At 43.2% G+C, this 14,813-nt stretch overlaps 1 protein-coding gene across 1 annotated transcript in view; it reads left to right on the top strand.

Moving 5' to 3' along the window:
• The window catches only part of CHN1 (chimerin 1), a gene marked incomplete at its 5' end in the record, with an annotated part of 108,148 nt that overhangs the window by 14,745 nt on the left and 78,590 nt on the right, over positions 1-14,813 (top strand). The window contains 2 exons of the mRNA XM_082483341.1: positions 10,903-10,941; positions 13,073-13,128. Coding sequence (XP_082339467.1) covers positions 10,903-10,941; positions 13,073-13,128 — 95 coding nt within the window. The remainder of the gene's footprint in view (positions 1-10,902; positions 10,942-13,072; positions 13,129-14,813) is intronic.

Genomic DNA, 14,813 nt, shown 5'->3' with positions numbered 1-14,813 from the left:
ATTAATTAAAAACAGGCATAGTCGTGTTGTTACAAGTCACAGCTGACATAATCAGGTCAATATTGTACACATATTTGCTTGTAAAGTGCCCAACGGCTGGAAGATCTTTTCCGTTCACTAGGATAGGTGCTGGTGGTGATTGTGGCTCTCAATGAGGGGCCACCCCCTCACCCCCTGACACCAAGCCATTAATGTCACAGTCCACATGAAGGTTGTCCTAAGTCAGGCAGCCCACCCTCAAGAGCTCGCCCAGCAGTGCCCAACTTTAAACCTTGTGGGCCAAGGCCCCAGGCAATGATTCACTGAGCATATTGCCAGTTTTGGAACCTCTGTGTGTCACTTGCTGTCCCCTGGCAGGAAGCGAACTGCCTAGGGTGGCAATAGCTCCCCGTTCCACCTAGAGGCCATTTGCCTCTGTGGTCAGACTGGGCTTTAGTTTAGCACTGAACAGCTGCCCCACTCCAGCTCCCCAGCAGAGTGGGTTGTGTCAGCAGCACAGCAGGCTCGGAGCAGGGCGTCCTCCGCTGGGAGTGTTAGCTGTCTGCACGCAGCTGGGACATGTGCTGAGATCTTGCATCTGCCTGCATGTTAAAGTGGACACCTGTCTGGTGTCTTTTCTCCACCTGGAGAAGATGGTGGTTTATTTGGAAGCATTTGCGCTGAAGCGCCTTACACCATGCAATGGTGTCTGCCTGCCTGAGGAAGAGCCTAAAAGTTTTCAAAGCTTTTTTTTTTTTCTTTTTTTCCCCCTCTTAATTCAAAGGAAATTGTGCGCAAGAATAACATTAAAGTAGCATCAAAGACTCAGTAACAGTCTAGAAGTATCAGTCATCATTGCTGAGTGTCATACAGTATATCGTGTATTCAGGAATTGAGAGAAAACGTGTTGCTTGCTGCCTGGGGTGTTCTCAGCCCTGCAGGGATCTTTCCATAAACAAAGGAAATTCTGTGATGCCCTAGTTGTGAAACCCCGCATGTTTTCCACATGGGCCCAGGCCATGTCTGTCATCGCGTTCTTGTCATTAATGTCTTTGTTTTTAGGGACTAATAGAGCAACATTACTTTTGGATTTATATTATTTATGCAGTCACTTTTAAACCCCAACATTTTTTGTAACACAACAATATAACAGTTTTTATTTAAGAGAAAGGGAATATACCAAAAAGTTGCTTGACATGTCTAAAAAAGTGTGTTGTAAGCCCGTGCGAGATATTTGAGTCAGAAATAATTTGTTACCCTGATGCTATGGAAAGGCAAAGACAGAACAAGACTGAGCCAGAGGATCATTTCCCTTTTTATATTCATGTGGAGGACCCAAATGCCGAAGAAGTGTTTGTTCCTAAGAAAACATTTCATGCAAGGCTAGAAATGTTGACCACGACTTTCTCTCTTGTTTACCGCACACCAGCTGAAATGAACATCTCGGCAGCCTTTGGCAGCAGTGTGCATGGTACCCTGCTTGCTAGGGCAGGGATGGGTTGGTTTCTGCAGGACCTTGTGTTGATGGGCAAGCTAGCCATGCATGGTGCTTCTTGTTCTTTTAATCAAGACTCTGCCTCTCCCCGTCACCCCATTGAAGATTGTCATTTAACTTACTGGCTGCTGATAGCAGGGGTGTAGTGGAGGGGTGGAGAGAGGCTTTGTGGAAAAAAATCATAGAATAATAGAATGGTTTAGGTTGGAAAGGACCTTGAAGATCATCGAGTTCCAACCCCCCTGCCATAGGCAGGGACACTTCTCACTAGACCAAGTTGCCCAAGGCCACATCCAGCCTGGCCTTGAACACCTCCAAGGACGGGGCCTCAACAACCTCTCTGGGCAACCTGTGCCAGTGCCTTACCACCCTCAAAGTGAAAAACTTCTTCCTAATGTTCAATTTGAACCTGCCCTCTTCTAGTTTAAAGCCATTCCCCCTTGTCCTACCGCTATGTGCCCTAGTAAAAAGTCCTTCCTGAGCTCTCCTGTAGGTCCCCTTTAGGTACTGGAAGGCCGCAATAAGAGCTCCTAGGAGCCTTCTTTTCTCCAGGCTGAACAGCCCCAACTCTTTCAGCCTCTCCTCATAGGAGAGGTGCTCCAGCCCTCTGATCATCCTCATGGCTCTCCTCTGGACACGCTTCAGCAGGTGCATGTCCTTCTTCTGTTGGGGACTCCAGAGCTGGATGCAGTACTCCAGGTGGGGTCTCACAAGAGTGGAGTAGAGGGGCAGAATCACCTCCTTTGACCTGCTGGCCACACTTCTTTTAATGCAGCCCAGGATACGGTTGGCCTTCTGGGCTGCGATCGCACATTGCTGGCTCATGTTGAGCTTCTCGTCAATCAGCACCCCCAGGTCCTTCTCCTCAGGGCTGCTCTCCAGCCATTCCCCGCCGAGCCTGTATTTGTGCTTGGGATTGCCCTGACTCAGATGTAGGACCTTGCACTTGGCCTTGTTGAACTGCATGAGTTTGGCCTGGGCCCACCTCTCCAGCCTGTCCAGGTCTCTATGGATGGCATCCCTCCCATTCAGCGTGTCTACCTCACCAAACAGCTTGGTATCATTGGCAAACTTGCTGAGGGTGCACTCGACCCCACTGTCCATGTCGCCGACAAAGGTGTTGAACAGTGCAGGTCCCAGTACCGACCCCTGAGGAATGCCACTCGTCACTGGTCTCCACTTGGACATCGAGCCGTTGACCGCAACTCTTTGAGTGCAGCCATCCAGCCAGTTCTTTATCCACTGAGTGGTCCATTTGTTGAATCCATGTCTCTTCAATTTAGAGACCAGGATATCATGTGGGACAGTGTCAAACGCTTTGCACAAATCCAAGTAGATGACATCATTTGGTCTTCCCTTGTCCACTGCCACTGTAACCCCTTCATAGAAGGCCACCAAATTTGTCAGGCATGACTTGCCCTTGGTGAAGCCGTGCTGGCTGTCACCAATCACCACCTTGTTTTCTACATGCCTCAGCAGAGTTTCCAGGAGGATCTGCTCCATGATCTTGCCAGGCACAGAGGTGAGACTGGCCTGTAGTTCCCTGGGTCTTCCTTATTTCCCTTTTTGAAAATAGGGGTTATGTTTCCCCTTTACCAGTCGGCAGGAACCTCACCAGAGCGCCACGACTTCTCAAATATGATGGCTAGTGGCTTAGCGACTTCATCTGCCAGTTCCCTCAGGACCCGCGGATGTATCTCATCAGGTCCCATGAACTTGTGCACCTTCAGATTCCTCAGGTGGTCTTGTACTTGATCTTCACCTACAGTGGGCGGTTCTCCATTTTTCCAGTCCTTATATTTGCATTCTGCGTCAAGGGTAGTGTGGCTGCATCTTTTGTCCTTGCCAGTGAAGACTGAGGCAAAGAAGTCTCAGCTCTGTCTCTGTCCCGGGTAACCAGTTCTTGCGTATCCTTCTGGAGAGGGCCTACAGTTTCCCTAGTCTTTCTTTTCTCACTGGCATACTTAAAGAAGGATTTTTTGTTTGTCTTAATGTCCCTGGTCAGATTTAGTTCTATCTGGGCTTTAGCTTGTCTAACCTGATCCCTGGCTGCTCAAACTATTCCTCTGTATACCTCCCAGGCTACCCGCCCCTCTTTCCACTCCCTATAGGCCTCCTTTTTCCTTTTGGTCATGTCCAGGAGCTCCTTGTTCATCCGTGCAGGCCTCCTGGCTTTTCTGCCTGCCTTCATCTTTGTAGGGATGCATCGCTCCTGAGCTTGGAGGAGGTGGTCCTTGAATATTAACCTACTTTCTTGGACCTCCCTTCCCTTCAGCACTTCATCCCATGGCACCGCACCAAGCAGAATTCTTCAAGAGGCCAAAGTCAGCTCTCCCAAAGTCCAGGGTGGTCAGCCTGCTGCGCACCTTCCTCGCTGCCTCGAGGATCTCAAACTCGACCATTTCATGGTCACTACAGCCCAGGCTACCCTTGAGTTTGACACTGTCTACCAGCCCCTCCTTGTTGCTAAGAACAAGGTCCAGCATAGCTTCTCTCCTCGTTGGCTCCTCAACCACTTGGAGAAGGAAGTTGTCCTCAATGCAATCCAAGAACCTCCTGGATTGCCTATGCCTGGCTGTGTTATCCTTCCAACAGATGTTGGGGTGGTTGAAGTCACCCATGAGAATCAGGGTCTGTGAGCGTGATGCTGCCCCTATCTGTCTATAGAGGGCTTCATCCACTTGGCCTTCTTGGTCGGGTGGCCTGTAGCAGTCCCCCACTGTAATGTCCCCTGCTCCCGATTTCTCTTTAATCCTGACCCATAGGCTCTCAGTTGGCTCTTTATCCATCCCTAGGCTGAGCTCCATGCGTTCCTGCTGCTCCTTCACATATAAGGCAACACCACCTCCTCGTTTCCCTTGCCTGTCTCTTCTGAAGAGCCTGTAGCCCTCCATGGCAACACTCCAGTCATAGGAGTCATCCCACCAAGTTTCTACGGTGCCAATGAGGTTGTAGCCTTGGAGGCGTGCACACATCTCTAGCTCCTCTTGTTTGTTCCCCATGCTACGTGCGTTTGCATGGAGGCACTTCAGCCATGTCTTCATTGAGGCTGACTTGGCTGGAGCAGCTGTAATTACTTTGCGCTGCTCTCCAGGCGGCATTCCTATGCCATGTATTAGCGGTGCCTCCCCATTGGCTCCTGTTGGTCCAGGAGCTCCTGGCTTTTCTGTGTAAGTCTTTGAGCATGCTGCAGTGTAGCCAGCACATATTGGAGCGAATGGCTGCAGGCCCTCACCAGCACCCTGTTCCTCTATCCTTGGTACAACATCCCTTGGTTGGTCACAGGCAAACCCGATAATACCCCCTTCCCCCATCGAATCTAGTTTAAAGCCTTGTTAATAAGCTCTGCTAATTTTGGGGTGAAAACCCTTCTCCCCCTTTGAGTGAGCCAACCCCCCATCTGCTGCCAGCAGGCCTGGTCTATTCCATTGTTGAAAAACCCAAAATTATGGCGGTGACACCAGCCACAGAGCCACGTATTAACAGACTGAGCTCGTCTGTTCCTTTCAACGTCTTTGCCCACAACAGGAAGTAGGGATGAAAAAATAACCTGTGCTCCTGATCCTCATAGTGACTGTCCCAAGGCCCTGATGTCTCTTTTAATCATCCTCGCACTCCAATCTGCATATTCGTCTGCACATGTGGATCCCAAGGTCTCATCTAGGAGTGACAAAGGACCTTTGATGTGTGCTCTTCCTTCCTCGGTACACATGCAATAGACAGGGATATTTTAGCCGTTCTCTGCACCCTGCGCCCTGCAACCGCCTCTCCGGGAACCACCTGCCATCACCATTAGCTTCCCCTCCTCCTGCTGCCAGGAGCACAGGGGCTTCTGCAAAACGCTTCCAGCACTCCTGGGTGCTGCCACAGTCAGCGATCAGCTTCTCATATTTACCCTGAAACCATAGTATTGCAGCCCATCTGTTTTACTACCACTGCCTAGGGTGGTGGCTGTATTCATCCTTTAATTACCTTAATGCTGTTTGAGTTTTATTTTCGTTGGAGTGCATAAAAGCCCTAACTGCTAGGGTCTGCTTGGCTGCTGCTTAAAATGTTTCGTGATGGCTTGAACATAGTTTCTGAAATGCTGTTGGCACTTGTACTCTGAAAAACAGAGATGAAATGACGTTTTCTGTTCAACTGCGCTGTTTTGGGGGCTTGAGAATCTCACCAGCAAATAAATGATGGCTTTATTTTTGTAAGTGGAGTGATTTTTATGTGCATCCTTTGGGCACAGAGAAGGTGCTAATAAGGAAGATTTCGAGGCTGAGGAGGAATTTTCTCGAAGTTGTTTTTCGGGCACAAAAAGGAGTCTGTTGTATGGGTCAGCAAACGGCCACATCTGCTCCTTGTGCATCTCTCCAGGACTTAAATTTTGACACATGCTGCTGCCAAACAAAGCAAGATTAGCATCTTAAAACACATGTTAATGCTTACTGGTTACTTCCTAGGACATAGCTTACAGAAGAATGTTTTATACTTTCTTGTTTATGACTTAGACCATTCTTTGGTCCTAGATCAGTTCAGAAAACATGAAATTAGATTTTCTCCTGATCATATTGATGTTTGGTCCGCATGGCTAAGAACTGGCCTCTTCCACAGGTTTCACCACCTGAGGCTTCACCTGGGTTCAATGGGGATATTGCCAAATAAAATCAAAGTTTGGGGCAAGAGCTGCTGTGTCAGCAGATAGTTGATTATTTCCTCCCAGACAGCGTTAAACTAATCTCCAGCATGATGTTACAGATCACCGTGCTGCAGGGAGTGACGTACGGTAAAAGAAAAATAAAACTGAATTCTCTACAGGGGGTTTTGCTTTAATTGCTTTATGGGGTTACCGTGCGTCCTTAAGCTGCTGCTGCTGCTGCTGCTGCTCTACCCTAGACCTGGCTGATCTTCAGTGGGGAGAGAGAAAGAACCATTTCAAGCAGAGGTAAACATTTTTATTCTTTCTATAAAAGGAATACACAGAGACAAGCAGTCTAAACAGTATGAGGCAATAGTAACAGTTTTCATATCTGCAGTTAAAATGAACACTCTGAAAGTACTACAGTTGTCCAGATTTATATGAGGGATAAAATGGAAATGGGTAAGGACAAAGGAAAATAACGAAGGGAAATGCTGCGTTGTAATGTCACAATTAGTCACATTTGTGTTTATGGAAAAATCTGAGATGCTCTCCTAGCGTTTCTGTCTGTATCTGAACTTCTAAATGGCTGTATGATTTTCTATTGGCAGAAGCACTTTTCTGTGCAAGCATGTATTTCTGATGATCACTCTGTGCTTTTCACTATGTAATTGCAGACGGTTTGCGTGCAAGATGCATAGTTTCCTTTTTCTTTCATTAGTTTGTGTGCTTCAAGGAGGGTACACTGGGCCCAGAAAGCAACTCTCCTGCCCCCCTGTGACATTTCTGCCTGTAAAGGGGCTGCTGCCAGAAGCTGCCTGTTGTGCTGTTCTGGGCTTTTCTGCCTCTGTTTTCTCTGCATTTGAGCAAACTTCAAGGAAGCCATGAGCAGAGATGAGATGGCTTGAGAATGAGATGCTGAGGAGATAGAGTGAGCTGGGTGGGTGAGTCCTAGCAGGACAGCAGTGGGGAGCAAACCAAAGCATTGCTCAGGGATGAGGGGAGAGGTCGTGTGTGCAGATGAAGGTTGCTAAGGCTGGGGGAAGGCTAAGTCCTGGAAAGGATAGGAGGAGAGTGTGTTTGGGAGGAAAGAAGATGACCACAAGAAAGTGGTGAGTATTGTTTAAGAAATAGAGATCACTTCTGTTCTTGTCCATTGGAGAGAGAGATGGGCTGGCAAACCTTTGCCCTTGGAGAAGCTGAGAGGCAGATAACCTATTATGTAGGGTACTCAAGAAATGCAGGTCCGTGCCTGAACTAGAGGCACCAGCTGTTACGGGTCTATGATAAGGTGCTTGCTTTGAAGATGAGTTTGATTTTGCTCTTGGTTCAAGAGCAAAAACTGATTCTATAGGGTAAAGAACTGTGAATGTATTTTCATGTGTCCTGGAGCATTGTTTCCCCCCACCCCTCTACCTTGCATATAACTTTGGGTCTCTGGGATTTCAAGCGATGTATCTGTTTAAGACAGTCTTACTCTTTTCTTTACGCATACATATGTATTTATACTATGACAGATCTATTTAGGAGTTTAAAAGTACAGGTTTGGGCATACAGCTGTTTCTTTTCTAATGTATTCCAGGCTGGAAAATTATTAGATATCAGTATGGATTCAGGGTAGAGGATTTGAAGAAGTTCCATTATATATGTAAAAATAAAACTTACACAGATACCCTTCTAATCAGTGCAAAATTCTGAGGAATTAAAAAACTCATTGCTTGGGATAGTGGGATATTACCAAACATTTTCACTTTTAAATATTAGGAAGACTAGAAGACTATTCAGCACCAGCATCTGTCAGTTTGAAAATGAGCTGAGTTTGAAATTGCAATTTATGCACACGGACAATGTGCCCAATCTAAAATGTACTTGCTGATGAGATTGCCCTCATGCTGGCAAAAGGATCACGGGCGTTGGTAGGATCAGTTTATGCATTTATGTTTTCTGTAGTGCTCCAGACCTTTGGAGAAGAGCAGCTTTAAGCTGAATTGCATCTCACTTAAGGCAGAAAATACAGTTAAGATAAAACAGGATGCACAGCTTGTAGAAAATTATTTTATTTTATCATGGAAATATTTAGCAGAGCTGAGATACTGTGCTGATGGGAGCTGTAGAAAATCTGAGAACTGACAGCATAGAGTTTATTGCGTTAATTAGAAAGTGGTGCAGTGTTAGTGAGAAAAGGTATTTTGGGTTCAGCATTTTCTGTGGGTTTTTTATCATGCCTTAAAGGGCTTTTCGGGTACTTTGGATGCCTAATTGGAGATGCTGTATGTGGAAGCCTGTGCTATCTGAAAATCAAGCCCTTTACCTAATAATGCATTTCAAAATACTGATGATGTGTTAAATGGGACCACATCGATTAATCTTTAGAAACGAATAACTAACAGACTGGTCTGATGTTTATGCTCATTCTGTTTTATCTTTGTGTAGTGGATTGGTTTTAGCGATAGAAACATTCTTGCACAGAAATAAACACTACAAGCCCTCTGCTTCACTGTTGTTACTGCACTGTATTTGCTGCTACAGTATTTCAGTATTTTATATCACATAACTTTTTTTTTTTTTTTTTTTTAATCACAATAGAAATGACCTTTTGTTTTTTCATTACCTCATGTGGGATGGCCGGAGGGTATTCTCACACTGTAAAGGCAGTAAAGCTCACCGACAGATTTTTCTAACCAAATCCTTGTGCACAGCTGCATAACATAAATCATTCCCTCCAATTTCTGAAGGTTAAATGTTTGTTGTATGAAAGTTACTGCTGTTGTTGCCTGACTTAAACAAGGCTTGGGGTTTTTTGTTTGGCACAAATATTGTTGCTTTTCAGTTTTATAATCATGCTGCCCTTAGTTGTAACAATTATATGGCTTGAGTGTGAGCAAGTATAGGTTAGACTGCCAAGATATTTGTATTTTCATAACAGTCAGCTCGTGTTTTACAAATGCGGTGTGTGTTGTCCTTTACTTAAAGTATTTATTTGTAAATTCAGCTAGTGCATATATTGCCAAAAAACAGACTAGAGCAAAAGAAAACTCAGCTGGTGGGGTGAGAGTTGTCTTCTGGGACTAAACCCATTATTTTTACTTGCAAGTTTTGCCTTTTTTCCATGTGACATTGCAGTGCTAAGGATCACATTACAATGCTTCTGGAATGAATCGACTTGCACTGCCTTAATTAAAGGTATCAAAGTAGAAATGAATAACCGCGGCTGCATCTGTTGCTGCTGATTTTCTTTCACTGCCATAGTATAGCGCGGGGCCACTGAAGGTCTCTGTGCAGATTCGAGGTGCTTTGGCCGATCCCCAGGACGTGGTAGCGCATCTGCAGGACCTTCCAAAGATCAAACCCCATCATATTCTTGGGGGTGGCAGTTTGACTAAGTGCTGCCTTAATAATAAAGTCATAATGAAATGTGTTTATAAAACCCACTACCACTGAGGTAGTCCGTAAGGAGTGCACCCTCTTCACGCATAGTGCTAAAATACAGGATAAAAAATGGAGCAAAATGATAGCTCAGGCAGGGCAGAGAGCGTGACGGGTAGGTCTGGGGAGGGTCTGGGCTAGTCTGTGCCAATTAAACTGGAAAGTATCTCATTCCTCTAAGCTCTAATTTAGAGATATTTTGATATTACTGTATGTGGGAGAGACGGACTAAAGCAAGTATCTGAAGAAGGCAGATTGTTTATTCTAAGGAGAGTCAAAACAAAATCCTTTCCCAGCTTCAGGCTCAGTTTTGGAGGCCTTAAGGACTCTCAAGCGGAGGTGTCACTTGGGCCAAAATTCAAGCAACAGGTTCCCAGATTGCTTGATCTTTACATAACCTTATAATAAAAACTAGGAATTAGGGTTTTGTTGGATGCAGCAGGTAGTCCCAGTGAGCAGACAATTGTAAAATGAGCTCAGAAATGAGTGCTGCAGTGAGAAAAGGTTGCAAACAGCAAGGCTGGCTGCGTGGTTGTCTCAACTGGTGACCCTGTGGTGTAATGAGTACTGAGTAACTCCCACGAGCTCCAAGGCAGATAAGCACGGCATCTTGGACAAAGCCTTGGTACCTTGTAGCATCAGAACTGAAGCTGGCCAGGGTGGTAAAACAGTGGATCAGAGATGAAGTTTGCAACAGAGCCCTGAGCTCAAAATGTCAGATCAGTTGTCAGGAAGTCATAAGGGTGACAGAACTCAGAAAACACTGGGATTGTTGTTTTTCTTTAATTTTATTTGAGAATTAAAATTCGGGATTAGAAATATGATGGTACTTTTAATACATACTGACTGCTTCCAAGTACAACTTGTACTCAGTATTAAAAGCCTCTCTTCCCCCCCCCCCCCCCAAATATTTCCTAGTACTTACATACTCTGATTTTATTTTAGGAGTTGTTAATTGCTACCCAGAAGAGTAAAAAGCTAATAGCAGGAATAAATTGGATGAAAACTGATTTATCGGCATATAAATTGAGATTAAAAAATCGTTCTGGTGTAATTGAAAAGGGAACTTACGGATATATACATAGTAAAATGATGTGCATTCCCCTTCCCCCCCTGCCAGTATTTTGGCTTCTGATCTGCATGTTTGCCATTTTGCAAATGTATTTCTAGAGTTTTTATTCTAGCTGGCTAAAGAAAATACCTTTTCATATTTTCAGTTGAAGTAAAAAGGGGGTGTTTTATACTCAGCGAAAAATTATTTTAGATTATTTTAGATGTAATATTTATCTTAATAAATCTGCAAGTGCTTCTGCAGGGTTATTTCTGTGTTAAAATGTTTCCAACACAACATTAAGTTTTGTTGTTTTTCTTTCAGATACTGATGAATACAGACCACCTGTTTGGAAATCTTACTGTAAGTATCTCAACAGATTATTTTTTTTTCCAAGTCGAGCTTAAAATGTTTCAGTTGGGTGTTTTAAAAGACTCATTTTTCTTTTCGTTAGAATGTGAGTTTAAGAAGCATCAAGGGGTTCATTACTATTTAGAGATAGGTGCAGATGTTCATCCTCAAGGACAAGTGAATGCAGATTATTTGGAGGAGTAGATTCTCTGCACTTTACTAATATAAGTGGTCCCACTCCTGTGTGGGTCTGACTTATATTGGTTTGGTTGCTTAGACCGGGGCTTACATAAAGTGCATCCGTGCCTTAAAGTTGGTATCACTTGCAAACTTTTAGGGCTCTTGTGCTCTAGCACCTTGCATCACTAGAGTTGAAACTTGAGCTGGTTAGAAAAACTCAAAATAAATAGTTTTCCCCCAGAATTTGCTGATGTAGTAAAATGAGAGCATTTGTTTGGCCTGGTGTCACAAATCACAAGCAGGTTTTTTGAAGCCCTGACTATAAGGGCCTCTTTTCCTATCAATCTGCCTGCTCGAGTTCTGCAGCTCTTCGACGCGCGTGCCCTAGCTCAGAGGAAGCTGCCCTTGCAGGCTGCCTCCGTCAGGTGTGCAGGGCAGTAGTCCGGGTGCGTTGCCCAGAGATCAGAGCACCACTTCCTTGGGAATTTCACAACTCACTGGTTTTCATTCCTAATTAAAAAACAAACAAACAAACAAACAAAAAGAAACCCTAAAACCAAGCACAAAACCAACAAAACAAAACAAAATAAAATAAAATAAAGGCAAAAGCCCTTACATTTTTAAATAAAAAAAAATAATCATATAAAGGAATGACCTGTTATTTGGCAGTGCTGGCGGACGTTCAGGAAGACTGAAGAGAATACATGAGACAAATGGCAGCATAGCAAAGCATCGTAGCTACCCACAGTGTCTCACCTCTAAATTCTAATTCTTTGTAGATAGAATAGCTAAGGTGTGAGACATTTTGAGACTCGAGGAACCGCAGCAGGGAAGAAGAGTCTTCTGTTAAAAGCAGATTTTGAAAGCAGAATGTTTGTGTGTTTAACACACTTAACAGTTTAGGGATGTCAAACCTACATTTACTTAAAACTTAGCACATTATTTAAACTTAACACATAAATGTAGCATTTGTCAGCAGAAAGGACTTGTGATCAAATGAGTCAAACCTCATTGGGTAAATCAATGTGTGGTCTTATTACCTGAAGAAGGTGACAGCACGTGCTATTAGACCTTGGTGTTAGTACTAATGATTGAAAGATAATTTAATTTTAAAAGATTACAATTTCCAAAGGTCCATTTCATCAGTTCTAGCGTACTATTCAAATACTAATTTAGTGTTGACAGCCTCATTTTGAAGGTGACTTGCGAACCAAACTCTTTTTGGGATAAAAGTTGAAAGTCACTCCTTTGGTATTATACTAGAAAGTCCGCACATTAGTACCATTAAATTTACAACTAGCTTCTAAAATTTATCCTGGCTTGATGAGGCTTGTTTAAAGAAAAGAAGGAAAAAAAAAAGGGGGGGGGGAGAAGATACTAGTAGGTCTATGTCATAATTTGGGCCTTGACTGTTTTACCCCGCTACTCAATTCCTGATGTCTTCATGTCAGCAAATGCAAAAATCACTTTTTTCTTTGTTCACAAAAGTCATCACTGAGCAGTGGCAAAAGCAGAGGGTTTGATTCTGCAAAGTTCTGAATGATTCTTGTAAAGTCTTGACATGTTTCAGGTGGCTGAGTGTGTGCTCAACATGGTAGGATGGGACTCCGTGTGCTTACTGCAGAAAGTCTGACAGCAGCCTGATTTGGCATATAATAAAATTTAATTTGCATTTATCATTATTCCTTTTTTGATCAGCTTGGTGGAAACTTCACTGGTCTTAACTCAGTGACTCCCTAGTACTTGATCAATTAATTGTGAAGATGATCAATAATCCCAGTTTGGCTAGCAACATTCTTTTTCTGACACTTGTACGTAATTTTTGAGACCTTGATATGTGTATCCTCTCATTAAATCTTGCAGAAAGTCTTCTTGTCTTTTAGACAGAAAAATTTAATGTTAAAATGCCTAATTTGTACAATGATTGTGTATTAATAAGAAGTTAACTTCTGCCTTCTCTCAGTGTATCAGTTGCAACAGGAAGCTCCCCATCCTAGAAGGATAACCTGCACTCGTGAGGTGGGTATTACAAAGTTTTATAGAGTCCAGTGATTTCAAGTCTATACTTATTGTTGTCCAACCCAAACAATGATTCCTTGGGAGACTTGGCAGTGTGATTAGAGTAAGTAGCCTTGGGGCCAGTAGTACCTGGAAATCCATTTGATCTAAAAATTGAATTTAAATGCATTTTGAGTATGATGTGTATACCTGAGAATCATTTACTGGTTTTTGATCCTTAGATAAATAGAAACATTCATTTTCTCCGCCTTTTGGGGTCAGAAATTCACAGAAGCAAGAGCAGAGCTGTAGAGGGAAACTATGCACCTGCACACACATCACTGCTAGATGCGTGCAGTAAATCAACAGAAGGAAGACTGGAACCTCCCCTCATGCTGTTATTTGAGTTGTAGTACTTAAGACTCATGAATACTAGCAGCTAAGCTATGCAGAGCCCTAGCTTTTAAAGATCCAAACAGTAACAATGGGATCCTATTGATATACAGCGATACAGAAGCACCTGCTCATGGGGACAGTTGTTGAGGCAGACCCTTGATTGCTAGTGTGCCCTGAGCTGCCGTCCAGCAGAGCAGCACCTCTCCAGAGCTGTGGTACTGGAGGGTTTAACTGATACCAAACATGGATGACAGCAAGATTTTACTCATAACTGCATCTCTCTTGCAGCTTCAGTTAGGAACCTGGGAAACATTAATTTCAATTTCAAAAATGCTAAAATGTTAGGCTTGACTTGTTAAGGAGTGTTACAAAACACAGCTCTTACTGAATAACTACTGAGAGTTATTACATTGCTGCAAGAAAAATTAAGCATTTTTATCATGTGCCAAGAGAAGGAGATTAATCTTTGAAATATGTTAGTCACTTTGACTTAGAATTAAAGACAGAGGGACATAACACTGTCAGGAACATTAATAGCTTACAGTGTAGATCACAAGGAGGGTTACTTTACAGAATTAAACAGGCATTTCTCTGTCGTCTTTTCAAGTAGCCAATTGTGATTCTATAAAGTAGTCTGTCAGTTTTTAAGATAAAAAGTAGAGATTTAACAGAAGCGAAATACTGTGTTTAGTGGAAGCACTCTTGTTTTCCTTTGTTAATTTGATATATTTATATTTTTATAAAAGGGATAGCTACAGCTGATTGCACTTAAGCAAGACATAGCTATAGAAAAGAACACCACGTGAATTTTACAAGAAGCATAGTAGCAAAAAAAGTTTTGTTTTAACCAGTGTTCCTATTGTTAATGAGGGTCCAAACAAGGGGTATTCTGGTTAAGGTTGTTGTGCAGATATCTTAGGTACATCAGATAAGGTGGGATGGAGATTTGAAGGGAGAGATCTATAGAAGATAAGATCTGAGCTGTGAAAAAAATGGGAGGTTTTCCAGTTTTTTATTCCCGTTACTACAGTATTAGGAAGGTTCTCTGCGATTTTGTGTGTTCTCTATGACAGGGTTTTTCATTCCATTAATATACAAAATACCTGAAGTCTTGTAGGAGCTTAGTCTTATAATAGTGGCTTGTGATTGTACAGAGTGCTCACTTGGATAGGATGAAGTATTTTATGCCCTGCCTCCAATGGATTGTGTTGATTGTTGCCAAGTGTTGTTGAATAGATGCTTTTTCCTTCCTCTCCTCAAAAGTATTTCACTGGTGGAAGAAGTGCTAGTACATATGTAGGTATATGTAT

The sequence above is a fragment of the Vanellus vanellus genome (genome assembly GCF_965231255.1).
Source record: "Vanellus vanellus genome assembly, chromosome: 5".
In the NCBI taxonomy this organism is placed as follows: Eukaryota; Metazoa; Chordata; class Aves; order Charadriiformes; family Charadriidae; genus Vanellus; species Vanellus vanellus.
The sequence above is the reverse complement of the archived record's forward strand: the minus strand, read 5'-3'. Positions and strand labels throughout refer to the sequence as shown.